The sequence below is a fragment of the Diabrotica virgifera genome, chromosome 4 (genome assembly GCF_917563875.1).
Source record: "Diabrotica virgifera virgifera chromosome 4, PGI_DIABVI_V3a".
NCBI lineage: Eukaryota > Metazoa > Arthropoda > Insecta > Coleoptera > Chrysomelidae > Diabrotica > Diabrotica virgifera.
The window spans coordinates 63,717,198-63,729,840 of NC_065446.1; the positions used below are offsets into that span (position 1 = coordinate 63,717,198).

The following is a 12,643-nucleotide window of genomic DNA, read 5'->3' on the forward strand; positions in this document are numbered from 1 at the left end:
GCACAATTTGACATATAGTACTACCTTTCGACAAGGTCAAAACAATATTTGACCCATTATAGAGACAGGTTTACATGGAACACATATTTGCGATAATGAGCAATATCAGCCAGCAATCATTACCGCTCTTTTCTTCGTGAGGTTTGGTTGTATCGGTTCCAAGACAAAGGTAACTAAATTAGTTTTTAATATAATTTTTGTTGCCTTTTTTGTCATTTCAGTATAATGTTTTAAATAGATAATTTAATTATAGTTAGAAATAAATATAAATGTTGAATACATCTCCCAGAAAAGTGTTGTTGGCCAATAAGTAGTTATATTTAGGCAGAAGTATTTAGTTATTTCCAAATTTAATCAAAACAAATCTAGTAAGTCTTTTTTCTTTTTTGTAAATTTTACAAATCAACTTTTCTACAGTCTTTTGTAATTTTAATATGTACTTGCATTCGATGTATATATGTATTTGTTTTCTCGTAGTAATCTATTATTGAATTGTTAGCATATATCTATCTATAAGCGAGGTTCCTACAGCCTCTGCCGCTTCTCGCATTTCGACCGCCATCTTTTTCTGTCCATCCATTCGTCTTCTTTGAGGGCTCTATCTCTCATGATGTGCCGTACATTTTCTTCCCAGCCAACTGAAGGCCTTCCCCTTCTTTTTTGTTGTGGTATGCAATTTAAAGCTTTCTTTGGCCATTTATCTTCATTCATTCGTTTCACGTGACCATACATACCACACTAGTTGTCTCGTTTCAATTCTATCTACACTGGAATCTTTTTTGGATATACCTACCACACGCTCTCCTTAGATAATCCATTTCTACTACTTCTATCCTTTTTCTATCTTTTTTCGTGATCTATCAAACTTCTGCCCCATAAGTCATAATAGGCTCTACCAAGGTACGATAGATTGTCAATTTCGTTTTTTGTCTTATATCTTTAGACCATAGTAGAGAGCTTAGAATGTTTACCGCTTTTTGCCCTGCTGCGTTCTGTTTTCGATGTTTCTTTTGGTAGTGCCTTCTTTAGATATTATATATCCGAGATATTTATATTCTTTATAAATCTTCAATATTATCTTCATCATCCCTTATTTTAAGATACTCTGTCTGTGACATAAATATTCATATTGAGGCCCCATTTTTCATACTCTTTCTTTAGTTTTCTAAACATGTAGTCCATGTCTTCCTCATCATGCGCTACGACTACCTGATCATCTGCGAAAAACAAAATTGTTAGACATTTACCACCGCCTATGTCTATTCCCATTCCGAATACTTGTTTCCTCCACTGCTCTCGCGATGATTTGAATATATATATTTTAAATAAAGTCGGAGACAGACAACATCCTTGTTTAAGCCTCTTTGTTATTCGAAATGATTCAGATAAGTTTCCTTCTTTAACGACACTTCTTGCACTTTTGTATATATTTGCGATAGCATCCACATACATAAAACCTACTTTCGTCAATGTTTGAAACAGTTTTTCCTAGGTCCTAGCGGGATCTGAAAAAACTCACAAACTGCAAAACTCGCCAGTTTTCAAAAAATTTGCGAAAAGTTGCAGTTTTGTTTTATTCGAGAGGAGCTTTTGTATTGTTTTTGTTTTGTGCATTTAGTGGAAAACGGTCATTACATGTTTATTGCGGTACAATTATTATATATTTTACTACCCATACAAGATTAGTTTGAAAATATCTAGGACATTATCGCCTGATTACGGACGTAAACGATACGTTTTCAGTGCTTCACAGAGGTGGCATACCATAGATTGTCGTCATTTAAAAAAACATACAATTCTATTAATCCATTAAAATAATCTTATCTATACGTTAGCAAATTATACTCCCGCGAGGCAACGTAAGCAATACAATCATTCATATACCAGTATCAATTCCTGCCACATCATATATTTTTTAAGTTAGTGAAGTGTTTGTTACCTATGTATGTAGAGTTCAGTAAGTGTTTTCGATATACAGGATCGGTATCATGCAAAAAGACGATGATAACATTTTTTGTAAAGATGTTGAAGATGACAAGAGTGATAACAGTAAGGTAGGTTAGTTATTGCATAATTTAGTGACCTTAATTGTCGCTATGGAAGGAACATATGGTGACCTTGTGATAGTGGATGTACTGAATAAACATATATTTGCGATTAGCGGTTAGGTTAAGTATTGTTGTATTGTTGTCTTTATTTATTAGAAACCAATTATTGCTGTCTATTCTTCTGGGTTTTCACATATTTCTTCTTCTTATGGTGCCTATCCGTTACGGATGTTGGACACTAACATGGCTATTCTGACTTTGTTGACTGCTGCCCTGAAAAGTCCGGTAGTGGTTAAGTTAAACCATTTTCGCAGGTTATGCAGCCAGGATATTCTTCTTCGTCCTGGACCTCTTTTCCCATGCACTTTACCTTGAAGTAAGGACCGAAGTAGGTCATATCGTTGTTCATTGCGCATTATATGGCCCAGGTATTCCAGTTTGCGACGTTTTATGGTTACGACTAGTTCGCGCTCTTTACCCATTCTATGTAGAACTTCTTCGTTGGTAACTCTGTCTATCCAGGAAATCCTCAACATGCGTCTATAGCACCACATCTCAAATGCTTCGAGTCTCTTCAGTTAACAGTTAAGGTCCATGACTCCACGCCATATAAAAGAACGGAGAATACGTAGCATTTTAGTAAACGAACTTTTATTTCCAATTTTATATCGTGGCTGTTAAAGATTTTTTTCATTTTGACGAAAGCTGATCTTGCCTTCTCGATCCTTATCTTAATTTCCGTCGATTGGTCCCACTGTTCATTTAAGTTTGCACCCAAATAACAAAAGTTGGTGATTTGTGTTATAGGTTGTTGGTTAACTAGTAATTGACCAGGTGGTATCCTATTTTTGCTTATAACCATGTATTTGGTTTTTTTGATGTTAAAATCAAGCCCAAACCTGCTACTTACTTCTGCCACCCTGGAGACAAGTGTCTGCAGACCTTCAAGACTGTCTGCAAAAATGACAGTATCATCAGCGTATCTTTTTAACCATGTATTTGTTTTTTTTGATGTTAAAATCAAGCCCAAACCTGCTACTTACTTCTGCCACCCTGGAGACAAGTGTCTGCAGATCTTCAAGACTGTCTGCAAAAATGACAGTATCATCAGCGTATCTTATGTTGTTCAATCGTTCTCCGTTTATAAGTATTCCCTCGTCTATGTCCGTTAGCGCTAGGTTCATAATGTGCTCTGAATATGTATTGAACAATAATGGGGACAATATACATCCCTGTCGCACACCTCTTTTTATCTTTATGTCGTCTGTTAACTGATCCCCTACTCTAACAGCTGCAGTTTGTTCGTAATTTATATTGTTTATTATACGGCGATCTCTGCTGTCTAGCTAGACCAATTGAATTTAATATTTTCATGAGTTCGTCATGTTTTATTCTATCGAACGCTTTCTGGTAATCAACAAAACACTCTACATCTCTACGTCTCTACATCTTTGAAAGATAACTTGTATTGCAAAAAGTGCCTCTCTCTCGAGTACCCAATGCATCCCTGAAGCCGAATTGTGTGTTTGCCATGTGTTCTTCACACTTTTTATATATTTTTTATGTATAATTTTAAAAAAGTTTTCAGGAGAAGGCTTATTATTCGATAATCTTCACATTTTTTGGCATTGGGTTTTTTAGGGATTGTTATAAAAGTTGATCTTAGCCACTGTTTGGTATTTTTCCACTTTGGTATATATTGTTGAAGATCAAGGTAAGTCTTTTTACTTCGTCTTTATCCATAATTTTTAAAAATTCTGAGTAGATCTCGTCTGGTCCTGCGGCTTTTCCCTCCTTAATGTTGTTTATAGTAGCTTCTACTCCCGCTTCGAGAATAGGTGGTCCGGTATCGTCATTTTTATTTTGTGTGACATTCCTATCGTCTTCAAATGTTGTCACATAGTTCATCCATGTTGTTTTTGTTTCTTCAATATCAACTATTTGATTTCCTTGAGCGTCTGTTAAGTGTCCCGGCCTTTTTGATTTATAGTTGCCCGCTGCTTCTTTGATCTTTTTGTGGAGGTTGAAGGAATCGTGTTTACGTTCCAATATCTCGATTTCTTCACACTGTTCTTCCAGATTTCTGTTTTTAGCTTCTCTGACAGCTGTTTTTATCTCTTTGTCTAGAAACTGATATACAAGGTAGTCTTTCCGCTTGGATTCTCTTCTTCTGTCCATCATCTGTAATATACCGTCGGTCATCCATGGTTTTTTCTTTTCTGTCTTTTTCGGTCGCAGGTATTAGTCTAATATTTCCTTCCCAATGTTTTCTAAGTGGTTTATTTCTGTGTCAACATCATTAACTACTTCTGACTTAGATATGTTGTTCTTCAGTTATTCCCGTACTTCTTGCTTTATGTCATCATCTCTTAGTTGTTTGAGATCGTATCTTATAGGATTAGGTTTGTGGATTTTTTAAATTTCAGACGAAACTTACCGGCAAGTGGGTTATGGTCTGAAATAATATCTGCACCAGGGTAGGTTTTCACTGATGTTATTGAGTTTTTGAATCTTTTATTTATTAAAATATAGTCAATCTGGTTTCTTATGAGATTTTCTGGCGTGTCACCGGGTGAGCGCCATGTGTACAACCTTCTGTATGGTAATTTGAAGAGTGTATTGGTGATTACCAATATATTACACATATTACAAATAATACTTGTTTTTTATGGTGTTCATGTGCATTAAGTAAGCCACATGCTTGGCTTTAGATATTTTAAAAGAATATTTTTACTACTACTACTACATACAGTCGGAAAAATGAAAGAATGCCCATGAACGAACATATAAAACACGCTGTAGAAGCGCTAGCAAAAGCACGCAAAGAAAATTGCGCTGAGATTGAAATGAGATTCCTTAATTATTATAAACAAATTAGCTTTGAATTAAAAAAAAACACATGGATAACTTTGTCCCAAATGAACCCAGGCTATTTTTTTTTATTTGAAAATTTGTGTTAAAATACTAGCTTTTCGAATATATAAGAAGATTGTTTCTACGGACATAATTTTTAAAAATGAATAACCATTTTTTAAAGTTATTGTAAATGTTTATAAATTACAAAATTTCAAAAATTTGGCATTAGGATTTTTGACTATGTTAATTAATTTTTTTACCTTTTTTTAATACATTTTAACCCTGGAATGCTACCTGGGGTACAGTTGTACCCCAACCTTGTTTGTAAGTTACACCAATTTGCAGTAGTGGGTGTGGAAAATATGAAAATAAACTTGTGGATAATAGTATAATAAAATATTTTTGTATACAAAATAAATTCTTAACATGTTATCTTAAGATTGTTTTTGTCATAAGTTCTTAAAACATACATAATATATAATTATTTTAGGTCAATTTTATTTGGGGTACCAGTGTACCCCGGTGTAGCAGATTGAGTTTAGAAAATAAGTGTAGCAATCCAGGGTTAATACTATTACTCTGCTACTTTCATTTGTCATACTCAGAATTGCCCTATCTTCATTATTTTTGTCTTATGTTATTGCAAAATAAAGGTCTCTGGGATAAACAAATAGAATAACTCTCAAACTAATTAATGGATCGGTCTCAAATTTTGAGGCTTTGTTAAGTAGGTACCCCAATACAATAACTTTGGGTGAAACACTAAAGTTCTAAGGTAGTTTTAGTAAAAGTTATTAAGGTGACACAGTAGCGATCAACAGGTAGCCAAAACGCGTTCCAAGATTGCGGCTGTAATTTTGATTATTTTTTCGAGATATTTGGCACACGTATTCGTAATAATATTACGAATAAATTACGAAGTAATTTCCACATACATATTATTATATTTTTCAAATTGGGCTCTGTGCCATTCTTTATTATATTATAATAAAGAATGGCACAGAGCCCAATTTGAAAAATATAATAATATGTATGTGGAAATTACTTCGTAATTTATTCGTATAATAATTATATTATAATAAAGAATGGCACAGAGCCCAATTTGAAAAATATAATAATATGTATGTGGAAATTACTCTGTAATTAAATACAATATTAAAAAAACGAGCCTGTACCGCCATTAAGAAGAACAAAAAAATACACTTTCTTCAAATATTAAAAAAACGAGCCTATACCGCCATTAAGAAGAACAAAAAAATACACTTTCTTTCAAATAAACTTTTTTATCCGATGCCTAGATTTTGTGTCATTTTGGAACTACCAATGAAATAAAAAATTTTAGTAGTTCCAAAATGACACAAAATCTAGGCATCGGATAAAACAGTTTATTTGAAGAAAGTGTATTTGTTTTGTTCTTCTTAATGGCGGTACAGGCTCGTTTTTTTAATATTGTATTTGATTACAGAGTAATTTCCACATATTAATATATTTTTCAAATTGGGCTCTGTACCGCCATTCTTTATTATATTACGAATACGCGTGCCGAATATCTTGAAAAAATATTCAAAGTTACAGCCGCAATCTTGAAACGCGTATTCGCTACCTCTGTTCGCTGTTTCCTCTTAACAAATACCGATTTTCACTTATTTTTCAGTTTGCCTAGCAACAAATTGACTTTTTAACTTTAAAAAATCGGTATTTTGAAGGTTTTTCAATGTTCTAAAAAATTAAATTTATTTTTAATCGCAATTGTTAATAATTAAAAAACGAACGCGAACTCTAGGCAGGAAACAGGTAAGTTTTCATCCGATAGGTCTACAATAACTAAAAAAGTGGTCAGCTAGCTGGATCTTTGAGTGTCCCGAGAAAATCTTTATTTCCCTGGACTATGTAGGACAAAAGCTATTTTCGTAATCTATAAAACAACAAAAACAGCTTGACAGCTTGATTATAGCATTTTGGATCAACATTTTGACTGAACGCCTCTCATGCTTGTATTAATCCGTTTAAGAAACCCAATTATGTCTCTCCGATAAGTTCTTCACGTTTCGAGTATATTCGAGTATGTCCAGTCGTTAGGTCCTTCCCTTTGCGTAATTGTTACAAAAATTGATTTTAATCAGTCAGTTGAATTTTGCCTGAAACATCATATACATATTCAGTTCAACAAACACGTGAGATGTTTAGGGTCAAATATTTTAAGAACCTTGGTATGCACATCCTCATGACCATTCTCCATTGCTATCGGGGCTTAATGAATCCCAGATTCAAGAATTTCCAAGCCAGACCATTTTTCTCAGGTGTCAGTTTGTCTAACCCCTCTCTGATCTTCAAACAGCAATTGAGGCATATCTTTCCCATACGTTGCATAGCTAGCACTGGATGCAAGATCAACTTTCCATCATGTTTTAATAATACTGGAGGTTTCTCTGTCATATCAGTACTTTCTTTAATATTTTTATGAAAATTGATATCGTCATGTAGAGTATAAATATAAGCTCTATGGTTGTTAAAATTAGAAAATTAGCCACTTTTCTTTAGCATGTTTGCATTTTTGTTTAAGGGGATGGGTACGAACTTTCGGGTTCAATGCTTTTTAGATGGGATTCATTTTTTTCGAATCCTGAGAAAACTAATAAGTACTTTTGAAAAATTTAAACGCAGAATGAAAGATTACGTTATTATCGAGGACCGAAAGTCCCTGAAAACTTCTATAATGTTTATTTTAGTAAGTTACAGGGATGAAAAACTAAGAGAAAATTTAATGTGATTTTTAATTTCAAATATCTCATTCAAAAGAAACTTTTTATTCATTCTAAGGGACTTTCGGCCCTCGGTAATAAAGTAATCTTTCATTCTTCATTTAAATTTTTCAAAAATACTTAGTACTTTTCTCAGGATTCGAAAAAAATGATTACAGTTAAAATACATTGAAAATTTTGATAGGCGTCAAAATGTTCCTTTCCTCTTAAGAATTCTGTTTAGTTCAAAATACTTTTGATGCTGCAGTTGGCTTTTGCCCATATCAAGGACATTAATGTTGTTTAAAAGCACGAGACAATATTTTGAGTCTTACGTATAATAGACCAGTAAGGATCTGCGAAAAAACGTCTATTTTTGGATGTGAGAGGTGGCATTCGGATTTTTGCAGATAAGGTTAGGTCACACCTTCAGTAATAATAATTGACTTATGCTCCTTCTCAAATATGCCCGGAACATTAATAAAAAAATTAAAATATTTAAAAATTTCGAAAAACATCGATTTTTTTCTGCTTTCTTTGCTTATAACTTTAAAACGATTCGTTTTGGAACAAAGTCGTACAGAAATAAAATAAAGATAATTGAATTTTGTATGATATACGACTGGTAAAAAATGTCTTAAGGTATTACCTTTTCTGCAATATAGCAATAAATACAAAATAAGGGGGCAAAATAAGTCTGTTGTTATTCAATATTTTTTAACCACTTTGGTGGCACTTAGAACCTTAGTAATTCGCTTAGGAAATTCTTTGTAACGTACTTAAATCGTGTACCAAATTTCATTAAAATCGACCTAATAAATTTTGCATAATAAATTTGCAATCTAAATGTTTTTAAAAAAGTTCAAATTTTTTAAAATCTTGCTGAACAAAAAGTAGACCATTTAGAAGTTGGCTAATTTTTTTACATATAAAGAGGTGCTCTACCTATCTAATACACTTTACAGAATTAACATCGGATTATTTAAGGGGCCCCAGCAATGTTTTAAATTTATAAACAATTTTTTGGCTTATAAACAAATAGCTTTGTTTAATAATAAAAAAATTAATTTTTAGCAATGCAAATAATTAAAACCGGTATAATTTGACTTAAACTTTCAAATGCTGTCAGCAGCATTGCTATTTTATTTTTTAATTAAACGTTATTCGCATTCAAAAATTGCAATTTCTCGATTTTTTGAAAGTTTCACCGCGTTTATCTCGAAAACTACGCATCCTACGAAAAAACTTGTAAGAACATTTTTTGCTTAGAATTACCCAAGAAATACAAAAAAATGTTTTATTTTGCGAAAAATCGATTTTATGTAATTCCTCAAGTTCTTTGTTTATAACAATCTTATCGACATCCGGATCAACTGTTACCCAAAAAATTCGTGTTCTACGGGTCAAAATACATAAAAAACTTGGGTAAGTCCATCTAAATAAAGGAGCCCGTAGCACCCCCTCCTGGCCACAGCACTAATTTGTTTATAAGCCAAAAAATTGTTTATAACTTTAAAACATTGCTGAGGCTGCTTAAATAATTCGATTTCAATTCTGTAAAGTGCATTAGATAGGTGGAGTACTTCTTTGTATGTAAAAAAAATTGGCAAATCTTTGTATGTTCTAGTTTTTGTTGTGCAAGATTTTAAAAAATTTTAATTTTTTTAAAAAAAGTTTAGATTGCAAAATTATTATGCAAAATCTAGTAAGTCAATTTTAATGAAATTTGGTGTACGGTTTTAGCACATTACAAAAATTTTCTAAGCGAATTAGGAAGGTTCCAAGTGTAACCTAAGTGATGGAAAATCATTGAATAAGGACAGGCTTGTTTTGCCCCCTTATTTTATATTTATTGCTATTTTGAAGAAAGGGTGATAAATTAAGACATTTTTAACCAATCGCCTCTGATAGAAAATTTAATTATCTTTGTTTTATTCCTATAGGACTTTGTTCTAAAATGAATAGTTTTTAAGTTATAAGCAAAGAAAGTAGAAAAAAAAAGAAATTTTTTGAAATTTTTAAATATTTTATTTTTTTTTATTAATGTTCCGGGCATATTTGAGAAGGAGCATAAATCAATTATTATTAACGAAGTTATCACCTAACTTTATCCGCAAAAATCTGAATGCCACCTCTCACATCCACCTAAAAACAGATCCTTACTGGTCTATAACGTAAAGTAGCATATTTATTTTGGTACATTTGCATATTTACAGTTCTATTTTAAGTTTGTTGTATATCACTTTAGCAATCTAAAATTCCATCTGGTCTTTTTATATAATACTGTATAAAGTATACAAAGAAATGACAAATATAATAATAAAATATTACTGTTTTGCCAATGTAATCATTACCTAACTAACTTAAACAAAATCCATCTAAAATAGAGCTTTTCTGAATTTTTGCACGAATTTCGTATGCAGTTGACAGCGGAATGGTGATTTTACTTGTACCTTGAATTTTCTGTAGTTGGCTGTATTAGTTGGTCGTTAACGTCTCACTTGTGCACTACCTTGTGCAATTTTCGAGCAAGGATAAAGTACATCCACATGTTAATTTAAAAAATCTTAAGACATCGACTTAATGTCGACTGCTTTTTAATGTCTAATGTAGCAATAATATAATTAGAGGTTTTTAGTTTTTACACCTATTGACGTGGCTAGTTCCAATTACTTGTACACTGGACATTTACGCTGATGATGGTCAGTTTGACCGAAAACGTTTTGTACAGTTTTCACTTTCTCGTGGATAACTTTTAATAATTTTAATAAATTCATATACCTACCTAAATACAACAGAAGTGTTTACTTCATTCCACGTTGTAAATTCTAATACTTTTTTGATGTTATTCGTTTCGTTTAGAACGTTAGAGTTAGGATAATCTTCCATAGAAGAACAGGCGAGGGGAGTCCGTTATACAACATCTAAAGTTTTAATTTTATTAAAAATCTATAACAAGGATATTAACAAACAGCGGTTTTATGTACTTTCGAATGTACTAAAAATAATTAAAATAAATAATTACTTTGTAAATCGATGATTGTAAAAAAATAATAAAATAAATAATATATAAATAAATAAAAATTTTTTAATAAAACCACTTAATTCGTTTTTAAAAATATTATTTAATATTTAAAGATACAGAAAACATAGTATGAAGCAATTAAATTAAGAAAAACATAGTATATGAGCCACATACTTTTTTTTTTTTTTTTTGGAGGTCGTCTGACATATGTCTCCGATGGCACTGCAGCCTCATGGGCTTATTGTGCCAACCATCCTACCTTTTATGTCACCCAATCCACAAGCTTGGTTCCACGTACCAAATTGTACATCCCTAGCATGGGTTGGGTGGCATATTCTGCTGGACTTAATTTTGGTTGTCCATAAATAGCCTGCCTTTTGTGATCCAAAGCCTCACACTCGTACAGTACATGATGTGCTGTTTCAGTTCCCCTATTGCACAGTCTGCAGTTAAGGTTCCCTTCGTACAGCCCAATTCTATTCAGGTGTCCTTTTAGGGCACAGTGACCCGTGAGAAGACCTGTAATTATGCGGAGCTGACTCCTATGTAATTTTATTAGTTCCTCAGCTCTCCGTTTTGAGGGTTCCCTTATTAAGGGCCTCCCGTGTCGCTGACCAGGTACGTTCCCCCAGTATTCTTTGTGTTTGTTTTTGACCCATTCCCTGACTTGTCCCCTAATTATTGTTTTAGGTACTCCTAGAGCAGGTTCTGGGCCAAAATATAAAGTTGATGAACCGTTCCTTGCCAGCTCATCTGCTTTCTCATTACCGTCTATCCCGGTGTGTCCTGGCACCCAGAATAGAGTTACACTATTTCTTTCGGCCAGTTCTTCCAGTTCTTGCCGGCATTCCCATACCAGCCTTGACGTCACTTTCGGGCTCATTAGTGCCTTCAGTGATGCTTGGCTGTCTGTGAGTATATTGATCCGTCTATTTTCATAGGCCCTCAAGTTGTTCATTGCGACACACTGCAGAATTGCGTACATTTCCGCTTGAAACACAGTTGTGTATGTTCCTAGTGAGAAACTGAGCCACATACTAAAAATATGTACTTCGAAACGATAAAAATATACTATCTGCTACACGTCATCATGCAAGGAAGAGTGGAGGGGAGAAAAGCCTTGCGTAGGAAGAGGAAATCTTGGCTGATATTGGACTAACCTAAGTTTTGAACAGATATTTCACATTGCAAAAGGTAGGGAAGCATTTAAAGAAGTGACTGCTAACCTTCGTTAGAAGACGCTAATAAAAAGAAGAAGAAATATGAAATTTCGCGGTAGTCTGCCGTAGCACCTTCTGTAGCAATTTTTTTTATACTAGATAATAATCCTAATCACTACTATATACAAGGCGAAAACGTCGGGTTAGTTAGAAAAAATATTCCCATGAGATTTTTTTGCATATTCACATTCGTGAGACATCCCAGAATAAGGTTCAAGAAGTCGCCCACGTGAAAAGTGGTTCAATTTAAAAAAAAAAATTTTTAATCAAATTGCAAAAATCAATATTTTTGGCTGTACAAATTTTTGTTAGGTTTTTTGGACCATTCTGGACAAAAAGGTCTCTTGTAATTTTTCTCTAAAGTTGATCGTTTTCGAGTTATAAACAATTTAAAATTGAAAAAAAGAAAAATGGCGATTTTCAAGGCTTAATAAATTGAATAAAAGTTATTATTATGAAAGTCAGAAAGTGACTAAATCAAAGTTTAAAGCCCCCTACAAAATCCTGAAGAAATTTTTATCATAATTTTATTATGAAGTTGTTATTTTTAAGTAATAATAATGAGCGCCAGCACGTATTAGGCGGCCGTCTATGGTAAGTGCGAGAGAGATGCCATTCCGGCAGTCCAATGGGGCATCTTACTCGCACTCACATTTACAGCCGCGTCAATATGCTCTTACGGCTTATTGTTAATAATTAAAAATAACAGCTTAGTAATAAATTAATGACATAAATTTCTTCAGGATCATGTAG

The 12,643-nt window shown here is 33.1% G+C and overlaps 1 protein-coding gene across 5 annotated transcripts in view; it reads left to right on the plus strand.

Annotated features, from left to right (window-relative positions):
• The window catches only part of LOC114325841 (fibronectin type-III domain-containing protein 3a), a 725,050-nt gene that overhangs the window by 649,648 nt on the left and 62,759 nt on the right, over positions 1-12,643 (plus strand). The window contains exon 1 of one of the 5 annotated variants that reach the window (XM_028273976.2): positions 351-368. The exons of 3 other annotated variants lie outside the window; for them this stretch is intronic. Coding sequence is in view for 1 of the 2 variants with exons in the window: in XM_028273975.2 (XP_028129776.1) it covers positions 1,989-2,054 (66 nt within the window). In the remaining variant the exon portion in view is untranslated. Of the gene's footprint in view, positions 1-350; positions 369-1,837; positions 2,055-12,643 lie in introns of those variants that run through there. One more of the 5 variants, XM_028273975.2, reaches the window with a different exon arrangement.